Below are 16,218 nucleotides of genomic sequence, written 5' to 3' on the forward strand. Positions count from 1 at the left end.
TAATGTCTAAAAATTGTTCTTATTTTGGGCTTGTACCACAGTAAGAGCCAAGATTTTAAACTCTAGTATATACAAAACAAAACAAAAAAGACTTTATATATTTATGTTCATATAAGAAAATACTAGTAGTGATGTATTATTTTGAAGTATATAGTTAATATGTTTGGAGTTATTTAAAATTTATATTGAGAAAAATGTATTTTCACTATTGCTGTAGATGAGCATCTACATAACACTGTTAAATTGTTGTTTTATATCAAACAACTTTTATAATACTCATTTCTATTGTTATAATATTTTATAAATTTTAAAGAATATGACAAAAAAGATATTGTAAGTATTGAAGGGGGTCTCTGGGAGGAGTGGGGGTACAAAAAAGAAACAAGCATATGACTTAATTCTATTTACTTAAAATATGTTCTTAAATGTTAACAAATTCAGATAAATTGAAATCATGTAACTTTTCTCATCATAATGCAATAAAAGTTTAAACAAAAAAAAAGAAAAAAAAAAAAGAAGAAATTACTGAGTCAGAACAAAACTGAAACTAGAAATTGACCCAAGAAGAGGCAGAAAAGGCTCTACGGAGATGGAATCGGTAATCAAACCCTCTCAAAAGGCAGAGAACTAGGCTCAGTGACTGTGTGCTTACTCTGTAGACCCAAAGAATCCGCAGACCTTCCACACAAAGCCAGCTTTCACGGCATGGACTTGATGTATTTATAATCTCAGTGCTTGGAAAGCAGAGATCCGAGATTCACTGGCCGGCCAGCCTATCCTGCCTGGCTCAGTCCAGGCCAGTGAGAGACCCTGCCTCAAAGCACACCGTAGCTGGCCCCCAAGGGAAACACCCAAGGCAAACCTCTGCTTTCCACTGGGCACATGAAAGCAGACACACACCTCAACCAAGGTTAAACTCAGACTCCATTAATAACTTATACAGAACATTTAAAGAATTAACCTCAGTCTCCCTTGAACTCCTCAAAAACAAATAGGAGAGGCAAATGTCCCTTTGATACCACAGCAAGACAAAGGCATCACCAAAATAAAGCTTAAGAGAAAACAACCACAGGTCAGCATCCCTTATGGATTTAAATGTAAAAACCTTCAACAGAAGATTAGCAAACCAAATCCAACAGCATGTTAAAAGGATTATACATCATTACCATGTGGGATTTACCCCAGGAATGTGAGTCTGCCAGCACACAGAAAAAGAAGCTGATGTGAGGGGAAGAGAACAACATCATCTCATCTAGAAAAAAAACAAAACATATATACACACCCCAAAAAACCCAAACAAACAAACAAACAAAAACAGAAAACAAAAAAAAAAAACAAAGGCCAGGAGTGGTGTTGAACTCCTATAATCTCAGTGCTTAGGAGGTAAGGGCTGAGGGGTCATGGGGTCAAGGGCATCCTTAGCTAGATGCAAGTTTTAAGATACCCTCTATATGATATATGAGATGTTGTTTCCAATAATAGAATAAAAAGAAAAAGGAAAAAGAAAAAGGAAAAGAAAGGAAATGTCATAGTTTTGAGAGCAGCATGGCCTGCAGAGATGGCTCAGTGGCTAAGAGGGGACCCAAGTTCAGATCCCAGCACCCATATCAGGCTGCTCACAGCTCCATTCCAGCCCCAGTGGACCCTGGCCTCCAGGAGCATTCATTCACACTCATTAAAAAGGAGCTGAAGGGTTTGCAGCCCCTTAGGATGAACAACAATATGAACTAACTAGTACCCTCCGAGCTCCCAGGGACTCAACCACCAACCAAGGAGTACACATGGTGGGACTGATTGTTCTGGCAACACGTGTATAGTAGAGGATTGCAAAGTCGATCATCAATGGGAGGAGAGGCCCTTGGCCCTGTGAAGGTTCTGTGCCCCAGTGTAGGAGAATGCCAGGGCCAATAAGTGGAAGAGGGTGGAGTGGCAAGCATGGGGAGTGGGGAGGCCACAGGGGTTTGTTCTTGTTTTTTGTTTTTTGGGGGTCCTTTTTTTTTGGAGGGGAAACTGGGAAAGGAGAAATCATATGACATGTAAATAATGAAAATACCTAATAAAAAAAGAAACAAAAATAAATAAATAAATAAACCCTAGCAGTAGAAGAAAACGTCTCCTATTTGATTATGAAAAGGCCACAGCAGGTGTCAGACTGGGTAATGGATGATCTATAAAGCTTGAGTCTTATTCCTGAGATCTTCAGTAAGACAAAGATGTCTCCCTCCACGACACACATTCAACATTCCCCTGGAAGACAATTAAAGTTCGTGTAGCCAGAGCAATGAAACAAGAAGAAAAAAGAAAAAGGAAAAAGAAAAAAGAGTCACCTACCTTGGAGGGAATAAGTAAAACTATGGCTTTTCTCAGATGATACAATTCTAATGAATCCAGAAAATAATAAAGCTAATACATGCCCTTGGCAAGATTGCATGAGACAGACAGACAGCAGTGAGCTCTCTATACTACTTGAGTGAAAATGAAATTAGGAAAATAATCCCATGTGGGGTAACATCAAAAAGAATTGACTACCTGGGGATCAATTTAATTAAAGTAGCACAAGACTGGACACCGAAAGCTATACAATGTTCTGGAAGAGTCAAAGGCATGGATGGATGGATGGATGGATGGATGGATGGATGGATGGATAGATCAAATATCAAGGTCATAGATTTAGAGACTATTTTGTTTAGATGGCAGTAGCACCCAAAATAGTTCACGGATTTTGTAAAATCCTGTCAAAAACCCAAAGGCATTCTTTACAGACACAGAAAATTTACATAGAAATGCAAGATATTTCAAATAGCCAAAACTATATTCCAGGGACAGCAGAGGAAAGCTGAAGCCTTCACACTCTGATTTCAACCCTTACTTCAGAGCAGCAGTAACCAATCAGTGTGGTACTTCATAAGCCATGTCAACTATATTAACTATACTAACAAAATAAAACTAAAGGTCCAGATGTAGCCAGACACTAGAGCTCACAACTGGAAGCCCAGTATTTGAGAGGCTGAGGCAGGAGGATCAAGACTAGTCTCAGTTATACAGTGAGTGCCAGGAGTAAATGAAGAAACAAGCAAATAAAAATGTGTGGAGGTCACATATGTGTTCATTTATGGGAAAAGATGCTCAATGATATTAATCATTAGAGCAACAAAGTCAAAACTACAGTAGCATACCATTTCACATTCATATAGAAATAGAGATGTAAATAATAGATAATACATAAATATATAGATATAAATAGATGGTAGATATGTAGATAATAGATATAGTTGGTAGAGATATATAGGTAGATAAATATAAATAGATGATAGATACAAGTAGTTGATAGATATATAAATGATAGATAAATATAAATAGATGATAAATATAAATAGATGGATAGATAGATACATAGATAGATGTAAATAGATGATAGATAAATGATAGATTGATAAATAGTAGATAGATAGATAGATAGATAGATAGATAGATAGATAGATAGATAGATAAAAGGACATGGCCATAGAGAGATCACTCATCAGTTAAGAGCACTGACTGTTCTTCCGGGAAATCTTAGTTGGATTCCCAGCACCCACATGTCAGCTCCTAATTGTCAGTAACTCTAAGTCCAGGGATCTGACACCCTCTCATGGACTCTCCCTGCACAATGCTCACACATGGTGTATAGATGATATATGGAGTTGAAACATTTATACTCTTAAAAGTGAATAAATCTCTTTTAAGACAGTAAATATAGGTGAAATGGCATTCTTACATAGCTGCTAGTGAGGATGTAAAATTAAACAGTTGCTATAAAAAAGAGTACTAAAAGTGTTACAGAGAATCATCCTCTGACTGAGCAACTGTACATTTAGGGATCTAGTTTTCTTTGAAGACTTGAATGTTATTCAAATGAATACCTGTACACAAATATTCAAAGCACCCAGAACAGCTAAACAATGGAAACAACCCACATGTCCATCAGCATATCAATGGATAAACAAATGTGGTCTCTTTGGACAATATAATAGTACTCAGCCATGAATGTAAATGAGCCCCCAAATCATATTTCAGGACAAAAGCCATGTGCTTGTCTTAGCAGAGACATAACCTTCTCTCCCCACAATACGAGCTCACAGTTAGCACCATACTCAGAGATCAGAGACAGAAAATGAGCACCATTCTTGCCAATTCTGTTCAATAGTAGTTCAAAGGACTGCAGCCAGAACAGTGAGGCAGGAAAACAGAAAAGGGACTTCTGGTTTACCTATCCTCCTAGAAAATGCCACAACCAGAAGGAACTCAGAGTGGCAGGGGTGCAATGGCGTGGAGCAGGTGAGAGCCCATCCTGTGAGATACATGAAGACAAGAATTACGGCTCCATGGTATGCGCTAGGCTCTGGGTTCTGTTCCCAGCAATACACACACACACAGAGGAATGCATGCATGCACTCACGTACACATGCGTGTGTGCATGAGAGAGAGAGTGGGGAGGGGAGGGAGGGAGGGAGAGGAAAAGCTTCCTGATTAACAGTCAGTAGCAGGATAGAAAAGCAAAGCGTTCAAATTCATTGAAAAAGAAATTGAGCAAAAAAATATTGTTTACAATAGCCTTAATTTTTTTTCAGAATAACTGTAACCCATGACCTAAAGGATTTGTAGATATTTTAAAAATGCATAAAACATTGGTGATCGAGCACATGACACCCCCAAAGCCCCCCACCTCCTCAGCAACCAAAACAAAATAACCCAGCCAGGAATACACTGATCAGAGTGGCTGCCCTTGGGTCTGGCGGTCTTCTCCTGCTTCAACTGCAACAGACCCCAGGGCTCTCTCTAGGCCTCCAGCCACCTTCTAGTCCCTTCCAGTCAGCAGCTCCACCATGGAAACCTTACCAGTCAGTTTTGCCCCTCTAGGGAAAAGCCATTCACTTGTTCACTGCATAGTCTCCTCGCCTCTGGGGGCTTCCTACACCTACCTCATTCTGGGCTTTGTTGTGGCAACTGAACACATGGATCATTTCCTCCAGAACCATCCACAATTGATTGGGGAAACCAGCCTGGTGGCCGTGCGTGTCCCAGAAAAGCAGACACTGAATGGAGATAACTCTGTGTGTGTGTGTGTGTGTGTGTGTGTGTGTGTGTGTGTGTGTGTGTGTGTAAGGCCTGAAAGCCACCAGGTTCTTATAAAGTACTCCAGCCAGGCTGTATGGGTCACCTACCCTGGGTCTGCCCCAGCACACCTCCATCTCTGTAACTCCCAGGAGATCTGCCACCTGAAAGAGCAAGTGATACTCCTCAAGAAAGGATTGTGACACCCATACTGCCTCTACATGCTGGTGGCCCCAGGCCTGGCCAGTAAGTGTCTCCAGGAAAGGCCACCACCCACACACAGGTGTGGGAGTCCCAACAGGCAATTCCCCTGAGGCCCCTCAGCCGCTCCTTCCAGCCCCACGTAGCCTTTCCCACACCTAAGACTGAAGCCAAAGTGAAATAAAGAAATTGAAGATGACAGAAGTAAATAGGACATTACCCTGCCTTGGGAGAATTAAAATCGTTACCCTCTCAATATTACCCAAAGCTACACAAGATCCAGTGTTATCCCTGGGAAAATTCCAATGGCTGTTTGCACAGAAACAGAAAAAAAAAAAACTATCTTGGATTTATATGGAACCACAGAAGATCAGAATAGCCAAAGCTCCATGCCACCTAATTTTCAAATACACATCAATGCTACAGTAGCCAATGCAGCATGATGCTAGAATAAAAACAAATATACTGGCCAACAGGATAGGAAACTGAGATCTCAGAAATATACCCATGCTTTTACAGCCAAGGTTTTTTAATCTGCTGAGAGAACTCCTTTTTAAAATTTTTACTTTTCCTTTGATAACTTCTTACAGGAATGCAATGTAGTTAGTAAATTGATTTGTAGGTATTTTGTTGATTTTTAAACTTTTATTTTCCACAAGTGAGTGTTTTGCCTTGAATGTACATTATCAGGGCACATCTGCTTAGTTCCCAGAGCTGCCAGAAGAGGGCATCAGATCACCCCCGGAACTGGAGCAGACATGCCAGCCACCACGTGAGCGCTGGGAATCAGACTCCGGGGCCTCTGGGAAAGCAGCCACTACTCTTAACCCCTGAGCCATCTCTCCAGCTCCCCAGTCAATTGATTGTTTTTAAAAACCATTTAGTGACGACAGGACAGACTCTTCAGTAAGGACTGTGTGAGAACCGGACATTCACATATCAAAGAGCAAAAATGGAGACCCCCTCAGAACACTTATAAAATAGACACCACAAAACTCCCAGAGAAAACAGGAGGAAGATGCCTTGAAATCTAGGCAGGGATTTCCTAGATATGCCCCAAGCACAGGCAAGAACAAGTAGAAATAGAGAAGTGGGCCTCGGTCAAACTGAGAAGCTTCCCCACAGGCAAGAAATGCCAGAGCTCACGTGGGCCACGGGCGGCGAGAAGGGTTCTGCAACCACACGTGGGACGGGGGCTAACATCTAAAGTCTATGAGGAACCCAATCAATTGATTAACAAAACAGATGGCTAAAACTTTTTAAATAGGCAAATGGCCTGAACAGACATCTGTCAAAAGGAGACCTACAGATTAAATGTTCAGCATCTACACATGAAAATAAGTGGTTAACACACCAAGGGTTGAAACTGAAGACACGGTAAGCTACCACTAGACTGTTAGAATGCCTGTTATAAAAAAAACCGAGAGGAAAGACATCAGACTGGGCAAGACACCGACAAAAGAAACCTGTTGAACACTCAATGCTGGTGGGAACGTGAGTGAGGGCCATCCTGGAAAACAGCATAGGGCTCATAGATGGACTCACAATGTGATCAGCAGTTCCACATGTGAGTGTATCTCAAGAGGAGTTCATAAAGAAACTGATGTGAGGAGAATATGCCTAAGGTCTCATGTTCACTGCAGCATCAATAGCCAAGCTATAGGAACAACATAGTTGCTCATCCATGGCCTAGTGGGTAAAGAAGATATGGTGTGCATACATTGGAATGTACATCCCATGGTGGAATACTATTCAGCCCTAAAAAAGAGTTGTTCTGTGCAACCGTGTGGTTTAATCTGGCTTGAAGTGGAAGAAGCCAAGCTCTGCACAAACTCATGGTAAAGACGAACATATAGAGTGGCCGCTGTAAACAGCTGGCCAGGCAGGGAGAATGGGGGAAAGAGGCATGTTGTCTGGACAGGAGTAAGTTTTAGTCACCTATCAGGGACAGCCTGGCAACCTACACTGATGATAATGTCCAGCTGTCTCAAGTTTGTCATGTGGGTGGGTTTTAAATGTTCTTAGCACAGAGGCGGTGAGTGTAAATGGCGTTGGATATGCCAGTTGGCCTCCTCACCTCACAGTGCATATGTGCATCAAAACATTACACAGTGCCCCAATGAGTATACACTTGTCGTGAGTTAAAAATAAAAATTTAAAAACAAGAGAACATTCAGAAGACTAGAAAAAGCCAAGGCATTATGCCAAGTGAAAGAAGCCAGACACAGTGGGTCACACATGGCATGGGACACTTTGAGATGAGCCTGAGGCAGGTAAGCACAGTTTGAGGGGAGAGGCCACAGCTGCTGGGCTGATCTTACACCACCCTCCCCACTGTACAACAGGCCTTGTGGAGTAACAAGCCCCACTTTCTGTCCGTTCAGTGTTTTATGATGGTCAAACAGAACCCTCCAGAACAAATGAAGAGAGAGCCAGCTTCATATAGACAGCCGGCCATATCCACGGGCTGTGCCGGCACCTTAATGCTTTTGACTCCAGCTCTCACGTCCAGCATCGGTTGCCTTTCCCCTACCCACTGTTCAGCTTTCAATCTCAGTTTCTGTGCTGTGCCCCGACTGTTCTAAACTCTGTGTTTATAATCTCCCCAACCACTTAGTCCTGTCTTGCTTAAGTAGCCAGGTGATGATGTGCCTCCACTCAGGGTGAGCCTTCCATCTGTGATGGTCCAGTAGAACCTCACAAATAACTCATGTGTATATATATATATTCTATTTAGAAGTCGGTGTAAATACACTGTGACTTTGGTTTGAGGGATCAGTCATCACTGTGCTGGCAAGAGCACACCAGCTCAGAATCTTTAGTCACAACCCCGCTATAGATGGGCAGGACCCCACACCAGGGACCAAATGGGGGACTTGAGCGACTTGCAGGGGAGGTGTATGCAGTGCAGCCTTTCAACTTGTGTGTTTTGGGGGGGGGGGGGTTGGTTGTTTTGTTTTGTATTTGAGACAGTGTCTCTCTACCTTGGCTGTCCTCGAACTTGCTCTGTAGACCAGGTTGGCCTCAAACTCACAGAGATATGCCTGCCTCTGCTTCCCAAGTGCTGGGATTAAAGGCATGCACCATCACTATCTGGCTACATGTTTGAAAGTTTCACAAGGTGTAAGAAAACCTCTACTTTTTGTGGATTAAGCACAGTCCCAAATAACTTTATTCCTGTTGAGTCCTGCGTTTAAAGATGTTCATAAGAATTTGGGCTGAGAACTTCTGAGGTTCTTAAACTCTACCCCTTGACCAAGACCCAAGGCAATAAACCACCTACAGGATTTCTTGCCCAAATGTTAAAGCAAGCAGATAATTTTATCTGAAAAAAAAAAAAAAAAACCAAAAAACTAAGGGCTTATAATTGTCATCCGTGGTAACATCAGGCTACATGATAAATAGAATCTTTATAGAAAAACAAACAGTGTGTGGCTGCAGTTGTTTGAGGTGCCCCAGAAAGGAGCCAGGGCCTGGGGTGGATAGGGAACAGGGCTGTGTGCTCCTGTTGGCAGAGACAGTGTCTGGGATCCAGGATGCAAACTCTGAAGGCAGATGGATGATGGGATGAGGGTTGTGCAACAGTGTGAGTGTACTTAACTGTCCACTGAAAATGGTGAGAATAACTGTGCAGTATGTGTGTTTCACCACCTTTATGAAGAATTTCTACAAAGCTAGACAAAGCTCCTATCCTTGGGGAGAGCTGACCCTGCCCTGCGCTAATGGCACTGAGTACCACGGAAGTTCTGACTCTGGTCTCTTAACTGCACTCTTCCTCTTCACAGGAGGAAGACAAGCCTACCCTGGAGCAGCTAGCCTACCAGTTAGAGGAGGAGGAAATAAACCTGAATGAGAAGCCCCAGAAATACCTCCAAAGGGTTTTTGAGGAGTCCATCTACAAAAGCCTGCTGGAGAAGAGCATCCTAGATTACCTTCATTACAACCAGTACCACCTGCCCATGTACGCATGGCCAGGCATCATTTAGCTGTAGCCAGTGCCCCGCTGGCATCTTTTCCACTCTCTGTCAGCCAAGTGCTCTGCAGACAGAACACCCCAACCCCCAACCCCCACCCTTGCTCTTACACACTTTCTTCCTCCGGTGTTTTCCCAGTCTTCCAGTAGGTGGCGCTCAGCTGCGTGGCAGTGCTAAGCTAGGGAACTTTACACACACAGGCGTGTTCTGAGCAGAATAATCCACTCTAGCAATAAAACGAGCTCCTACTAAGCAAAACATGTTTTTTACCTTGTGTGTGGTTCTGTTTGATTTCCTGGAATGTTCTGCTGCCCGTTCTGTTAGCCCTTCCTATGTGTGTGCTGATTAATAGTGGGTGATATAAAAAGAAAATTATGTGCCCAGAATGAGAAATTGGTAAACAGACAAGGAGAAATTAAATCTGTAAATCCCTCCTCGGGAGGACTGGGTGGAACCTACCTGACCTTTTGAAACCAAGCAGGCTACTTTCAGAGTCTTACTGTTGGTTTTTATTCATTTCGCTGACCATGAACACAAAGGCTAAGGAAAAAAAATGGAAGACCAGGAAATTCATACACAGATCTCAAATTCTGAAATGTAGAGGGAAATCACTCTAGTTCATTTTGTTTGACGCTGATCTCCGGAGGAATGAGGCAGGGCAGGACTGGGTCCTCAAATACCCAATGTGGGTCAGACTTTTTGCCTCCTCCCTCAGCACGACCTGAGCTGAGACAGGAGTATTACTATGAATTCAAAGGCAGTGATCTATACAGTGAGTTTGAGGCCAGGCTGGGCTGCAAAGTGAAACCATCTCAAAGAAGAAAGAGAAGCAGCCTTCTTTTCTCTTCTAAATAAAGCAAGTTTTTATTGCCCACCCCCAAAGCACATGGATGCAAGAACAAACAGAAGCAGTGCACTACAACTGACCCACAGTAGGGCTTTGAATTGTTTTTTATGAACACAAGTATGGGTTTTATCATCCCCCACGCCACACCCAGCCCCGAAAGGCAAAGTTGGGGGACAAGGCAAGCCAGAAGTCTATGTGCACCACCCAGCTCTGCCACAAGCTGCCTGGGCACTTGGAGCAACCAAATTGTTTGACATTTCTTCCAACAAACTTGTTCCAGAACACTGAACTCCTATTTTTCTGCAGCCAGATAAAAGCAAGTAATAAATGCCATTCATTCCTTCACACATAGGTTTTACACAAATGTGGGACAGTGAGGGGAGGGCATCGGTGGCCCATCTGGTACAGACAATCACTTGAATGGGAACCAATCACTGCTGGCCCGTGCTTCAGAATTCACACCCAACACATATTTCAGGGGTGTCAGCTCAGGCACCAGACCCTCTTCCTTCCCTTGTCCCCTTCCTGACATGTCCTGGGTCAAACTCATCAGCAAATGTAAAGCATTTGGGTGCCAGGCCCTGGGATTCTGGGCTAGAGGTTACAGAACAAAGTCAGCGAGGTGGTTTAACAGTTATGACTTTTGTGAGCAACTATTACCATGATAAAGCCTCTAGCTACACAAAAGTGACCCCAGAGGACCACATTAACCTTAACAGCAAGTCCTGAATAAATCTGCTAACTGCACGGTTTTCTTTGCTGCCTTAAAAAGGTGGCCGTGGGCATCACAACAGGTGTGGGAATATCTGAAGCATATTGTGGCCTACAGAGAGTATCTGGTGACATTTTAATCCTTGTCCCACTCTTAGAAAGCAAGTTCCTGACTTTAGGGCCATTGGCATACACACACACACACACACACACACACACACACACACACACACACACACACATACATATACATACAGCCATTAAGAACAAGGTTCCTAAGAAATGAAGCCCTCCCCTCACAGCCTTTGGGCACAGCTTGAAACTGGTTCAGGAAGGATTCGGGATGATAAAGCCCACAATATAGATTCAAAGAGACCAACACTGGAACATCTCAGGGTCCCCACCTGATTTGGGAATTCTATTGTTTGTAACCAAAGAATATTGTCAAGAGAAACGCCAAAGTTAAATTTCCAAACTCTGCTTCATGGATGCCTCTAATGTTCTTCTCACAGATGTCAGTTCTTAAATAAGAAATGTAGCCTCCTCTGCCACAGATGGCTCCTTTGGTGTTATCACACTCAAATATCACAGGGAGAGAGAGAGAGAGAGAGAGAGAGAGAGAGAGAGAGAGAGAGAGAGAGAGAGAGAGAGAGAATATGCCTGGAGGATTAAAATCAGGCAATCAATATTTACCCTTAAGGGGGAGAGAGAGAGAGGGAGGGAGGGAAGGAGGTGGGGGGGAGAAGAGGAGAGAAGAGACAGTATGCAGTTGGATGAGCCAGTCTGGAAAGTCGCGTGTGTGAGGAGCTGTTGATTGTTTTCCGGCTGAGAGAAGTGAAGATAAGGCCGGCATAAAGTAAGCGCGGGGCCGGGGCAGGAGCCCAGCAGCTGTATGCTAATGTTCAGAAACCCAGCCTCCGCGTCCCCCATTAAAGCAGGCGACCAGGAGGCCACACATCACTGAACAAATAGGCTCTCTCTAGACAAATAAAATAACACACGTTGGCCTGTTTGGGGGTGGGGGTGGAGGAGCAAGGAGTGGGGGAAGATCGAGGGTGGGGAAAAGAGAAGAGTGGAAGAGGTTAGAGGAGGGGGGAACAGAGGAAGAACATGTGGAAGTGGATGGAGGAAGGACAGTGATGGGAAAGGGGGAAGGCGTTGTCAAGACAGGCGGAGAAACACTCAGGCAGAAGGGGGCTGGGAGAGATGGGGAGAGGGACAGTCTGAGGTCGAGGGGGGACTGGGAGTGAGGGGAGGACCAGGAAGGAGGTGGAGAGGAAGGCCGGCCTAAAGAGAAGTGGCGCATGGAGTGGGGAGACAGGGAAAGAATGCCAGGAAGGAGGGAGGGATAAAACTGTCGAAGGAGGCGGGAGAAAGGGTGGAAAGTGTTGGGAGAGGGACCGAAGCAAACTCCAAGGATGAGTTGTGAGAAACGGCCTGACCCAAAGGCCAGGCCCAAAGTGTCCCTTAGGCTCCCAGAGGGTGGTGGGGTGTGGGGTGTTGGCAGTGGGGTTGCCAGAGTTTGGCTCCGCTTCTATGGGTTCATTTTCAGACACTGGGGGCACGGCGGGATGGGGGGTGGGGTGGGGGAAGGACTCGACTCTGAATGCAGGCTTATTGTCATCCGGGCTCGGACAGTGCTGTCCGGCACTCTTCTAGCCCAAAGGCTCTAGTTGAGACATTCCCACATTCTTGCTTTGCAAACGCCGCCCATCTTGCAGCCAACCCTGGGTCCTACCACCCCACGTCCTCCCTTCCAGTCCCTATCCAATGCAAAAACAAACAGCCCTAAGGGCACTCCAATGAGTGTGCGGTGGCCCGACGGCACACTGGTGTGTAGGGAGGGTGGATAAAAGCGGTGGCCTCATAATGGGCGCGCGGCAGATTGCAGGGCTCTGGGCTCTAGAGGGGAGGGGGACACTCGAGCGCGTCCCTCCCGCGCCCGGCGCCCGGCGCGGCCTCGCGGCTTCACCCTTGTTCGATCTCTTTCATGCACTCTCCTTTTGTGTGGAATTATTTAAACGGGAGATCCGTGGCAGCTTTATGCTAATGTGCCGAACAAAGGCAACGGCCTATGGGGCGGGGAGGCCCGGAAGGTGCCCAGAGGCCGGACTGGGCCGGGAGGGGCGGCGGCATCCCGCCTGCGCGTGTCTCTCGCGTGCTCCTGGGACTGACAAGACAACCCTTCATTCCTGCAAACACAAAGCTTCTGCACTCTGGGTCCTCCAGGACCTGGCGGTGGGCATGGGACAGTGAAGCGCAGTGCTTTCGAGTCGTGTCCTGTGGGAACCTGGGGCCATGGTTGAGAGCTTCTGCTAAGTCCAGAGAGCAGGCTGCCGCAGAAACCACAGAGAGAATACCAGGGACACTCAACACCCCCCTTCCCACACACACACCCTGTGTCTCCAGAAACTCTCCCTGCACTGCAGAGGACTGAGACCCCCCTGACCTGTGGGGTCTCCTTGAGTGGTCAAAGCTGTTTGCACAGCTAGCTCTAAAGCCGCGGCTAAATTCTCAAAGATCGTACTCAATAACGAGACACCCAAGTTCTAGAAACTCTCAGCGGTCTCAACTTTCCTTCTGAGCAGTGCTGGTGGTCACAGTGTGTCTCGATGCTTGCCAGGACCGCAGCCACATCCACAGGAATAGATGATGGGAGCGAGCACAGCCGGCCTCCGCTCTGCCGCCTTAGGAGCTGGTAGCCTCTCCATTCAGCAAAGACTTGAATTGGAGAGGCCCTGGGCGGGGAGCGGGGGCTGGGAGGAGGGCGTCCATGCAGGAAAAGGAGTCCTCGCCTTGGTTTCCACTTGGGACACTTGAGTGCCCAGCCTCCCATCGACTCCAGTTAAGGCCTTAAGGAAGGCAAAGTACACTCAAGGTTTCTCTACCACTGCTCCCGCGTCCATTATTCTGAATCACAGTGTGGAGATGCAGACCATGGGCGAGCTTTGCTCTTTCCAGGGGACACTTCGTAGGAGTAGGTGTTCTGGTCCCTGCAGGCAGACAAGTTCCGAGAAAATCACGCAGACCTATCACCACCGGTGCTGGCCTGCACCTGCAGAAGAGGGGGTTGGTGAGAGCACGTGTCCCAGTGCGCGCGCAGCCTAAGTGTACCAGGACTTTCCAAGTTTCCATTTATTTTAACTGTACCGGCGTGAAAAATATCCATTGAATATCTGCATAGATTTCCCTGACTAAGTCGAGTGCCCTGTTTGAATTCCCTCGAGCTAAATTTTTTATTTTTATTTTATTTTATTTTGTTTTTTTTCAATTGTTGGGGTCATATGCACCCCAACTAACCCAACACACATACACATCTTCTTTACAGTTATCAGTGGGCTTTTTGTTTGTTTGTAAGAACTCACTAGGCGACGAACTCTTCCGGCAGCCTTTTGAATAAAAAGAGTGTTACATACGCAAGACTAAATATCCTGATGGGGGTAGCCCATCGAGCCCCGCCCCATTATTCCACAACCCAGATGGGATTCGTGATTAGAAAATACAATTGGCCAAAGCTGTCTCGGAATCTCCCCCTCTCTTCCTCCTCTTCTAATTTCATCAGCAGTATTAATCAGCGCTCAAAAGAGCAAAGAAATAACAGTTATTTTCAGATCGAAACATTCATGAGTTGTAACTCACTTTAGGATTTCTAACTTTTTAAAGACTAGCATCCATCACAACATTTTATATATTTTTCTCTCTTCAGTTGGTGGTTTTAAAAAAAAAATCACAGAAATAAAATCATTAAGATTTCTTTCCTCTGAGGTAATTCACCTTAACTACTGTCCCCATTACAATGTATTACTCAAGTGGATTCTGCTGGGGAAAAAAAAAACTATTTAATTTCCAAGCCAGGGTATTTTCAGAGGGAAAGCCCAAAACAATTAAATGCCTTCAGTGGAATTTAATCGTAAGTCAAACTCAGCAAAAATCTAGGCTCACTTCAAGAAAAAAAAAATGTTTCTCTCTCTTTGAGTTAAGTGATATTTCGCCACAGCTACGACATTAGATGAGTCTTGGCTATTTGTTCCCTGGTGACAGACTTCATAGGGATCTACTCCTTTCCCCAAGAAAGGGGATCTTTTGTGTTTCCCCAGCCATGGGCAGGGAAGAGGTCCCTAGACAAGTTGCCCGGTCTGGGTCCAAATCTGGCGTCGAGTGTGGTGTGTGTGTACCAGGGGTGTCCTTCGTTGTTGTCTCTTGCCAGTGGCACGGGAGGAAGCGGCTGGTCCTCTCAGACTGCAGGCTCCCTCTGAGGACAGATTGGCCACCGCCACCTCCCCCCACCCCCAGCAGCACGCGTCTCTTTTGCGTCCAGATTGGCCGCGACCCGCGCTCAATAGCGGGAGGTTAATTTCCTTCACAAAGGTGAAAGGGGCACGGCTCCGGGGGGGCCCCCCCGCGCCCAGACAGGCGGTTGCTTTATTCCGCAGCGCCTTGATTGGAGCCCTTGATTTAGCATCTGATGTCAACCCGCAGACAAAATGCCCGCTCAGAATGAAAATGCATGAGGCTGCGCAGAGGGTGAAAACCAACTTCACCGTGCGTGGCCCGCTTGGGTCAACTCCACAGGCGTTGCCTACGCCCTGGACAGCGAGGAGGTTCCTGAAGCCTGGGTCCGACCCTGGCAAGGATGCCAATACCCCGGCTTCGGGGATCTTAGGGAAAGGAACGTAACTTCAGACATCCAAGTTCCTTTTGGAAGCCAGCCAGCAGGCCAGGGCTGCAGCCCCGCATACGGGGATGCTCGAAAACGTGCTATGCCAACAGTTTCTCCAACTCAAGAGAGAAGCTTTCGAGGCCCGCCGGCAGGCTGAGCCTGTGAGCCCAGACCCGCGCTCCGCCGAAGCCCTCAGGTTCAATATGTTTACTTTCCGAAGCCCGGGATCCCGCGGCCAGGACACTGCTCGGCCACTGGCTGGCCAGACTTAAGTGGCACGTTCCCTTTGCGGATGATTTTTCCATCCAGCGCTCCGGGCTCCCGCGCCCTTCTCCCGCCGCAGCCGCGGCCCTCGGGTCTCCCCTGCCCCCCACCCCATCAGCGCGCCCAATTTCCCCCTGGGCTCCGGCTCGCGGATTGAACCCTCCTGACATATTTGGGGCCATTCTTCTCCTTTGTTGCTATTTAGCTCGCGACCCGCGGGTAATCCCCGCGCGGGAGGGGGGCGCACATTGTCGTGCTGATGGACGGGCCCATTTGGCGGCTCCGCGCCCCCCGGAGGAGACACACAAAGCCCAGGCACGTGCGCCTCCCCATAGAGGAGCAGCAGACCGTGAAGGGAGGCGGGGCCGGGCGTGTGCCTGGGCCAGGCGGGGCGGCGGCGCCGGGCGCGGCGGGGCGGGGCGGGGCGGCCGAGGGGCGCGCGCTGGGGCCCCGCGCCCTCAGGTACA

General features: G+C 46.6%; 1 protein-coding gene across 6 annotated transcripts in view; it reads left to right on the plus strand.

The window, feature by feature from the left end:
* Positions 1-9,527, plus strand: part of Cfap61 (cilia and flagella associated protein 61) — a 294,575-nt gene extending 285,048 nt beyond the window's left edge. For 5 of the 6 annotated variants that reach the window (XM_031372122.1, XM_031372125.1, XM_031372126.1 and 2 more), the window contains one exon: positions 9,081-9,527. In XM_031372122.1, coding sequence (XP_031227982.1) covers positions 9,081-9,281 — 201 coding nt within the window. In that variant the 3' untranslated portion in view covers positions 9,282-9,527. The remainder of the gene's footprint in view (positions 1-9,080) is intronic. The other variant, XM_031372127.1, reaches the window with a different exon arrangement.
* The last annotated feature ends 6,691 nt before the right edge of the window (positions 9,528-16,218 follow it).

This window comes from Mastomys coucha, unplaced genomic scaffold (assembly GCF_008632895.1).
Source record: "Mastomys coucha isolate ucsf_1 unplaced genomic scaffold, UCSF_Mcou_1 pScaffold15, whole genome shotgun sequence".
NCBI lineage: Eukaryota > Metazoa > Chordata > Mammalia > Rodentia > Muridae > Mastomys > Mastomys coucha.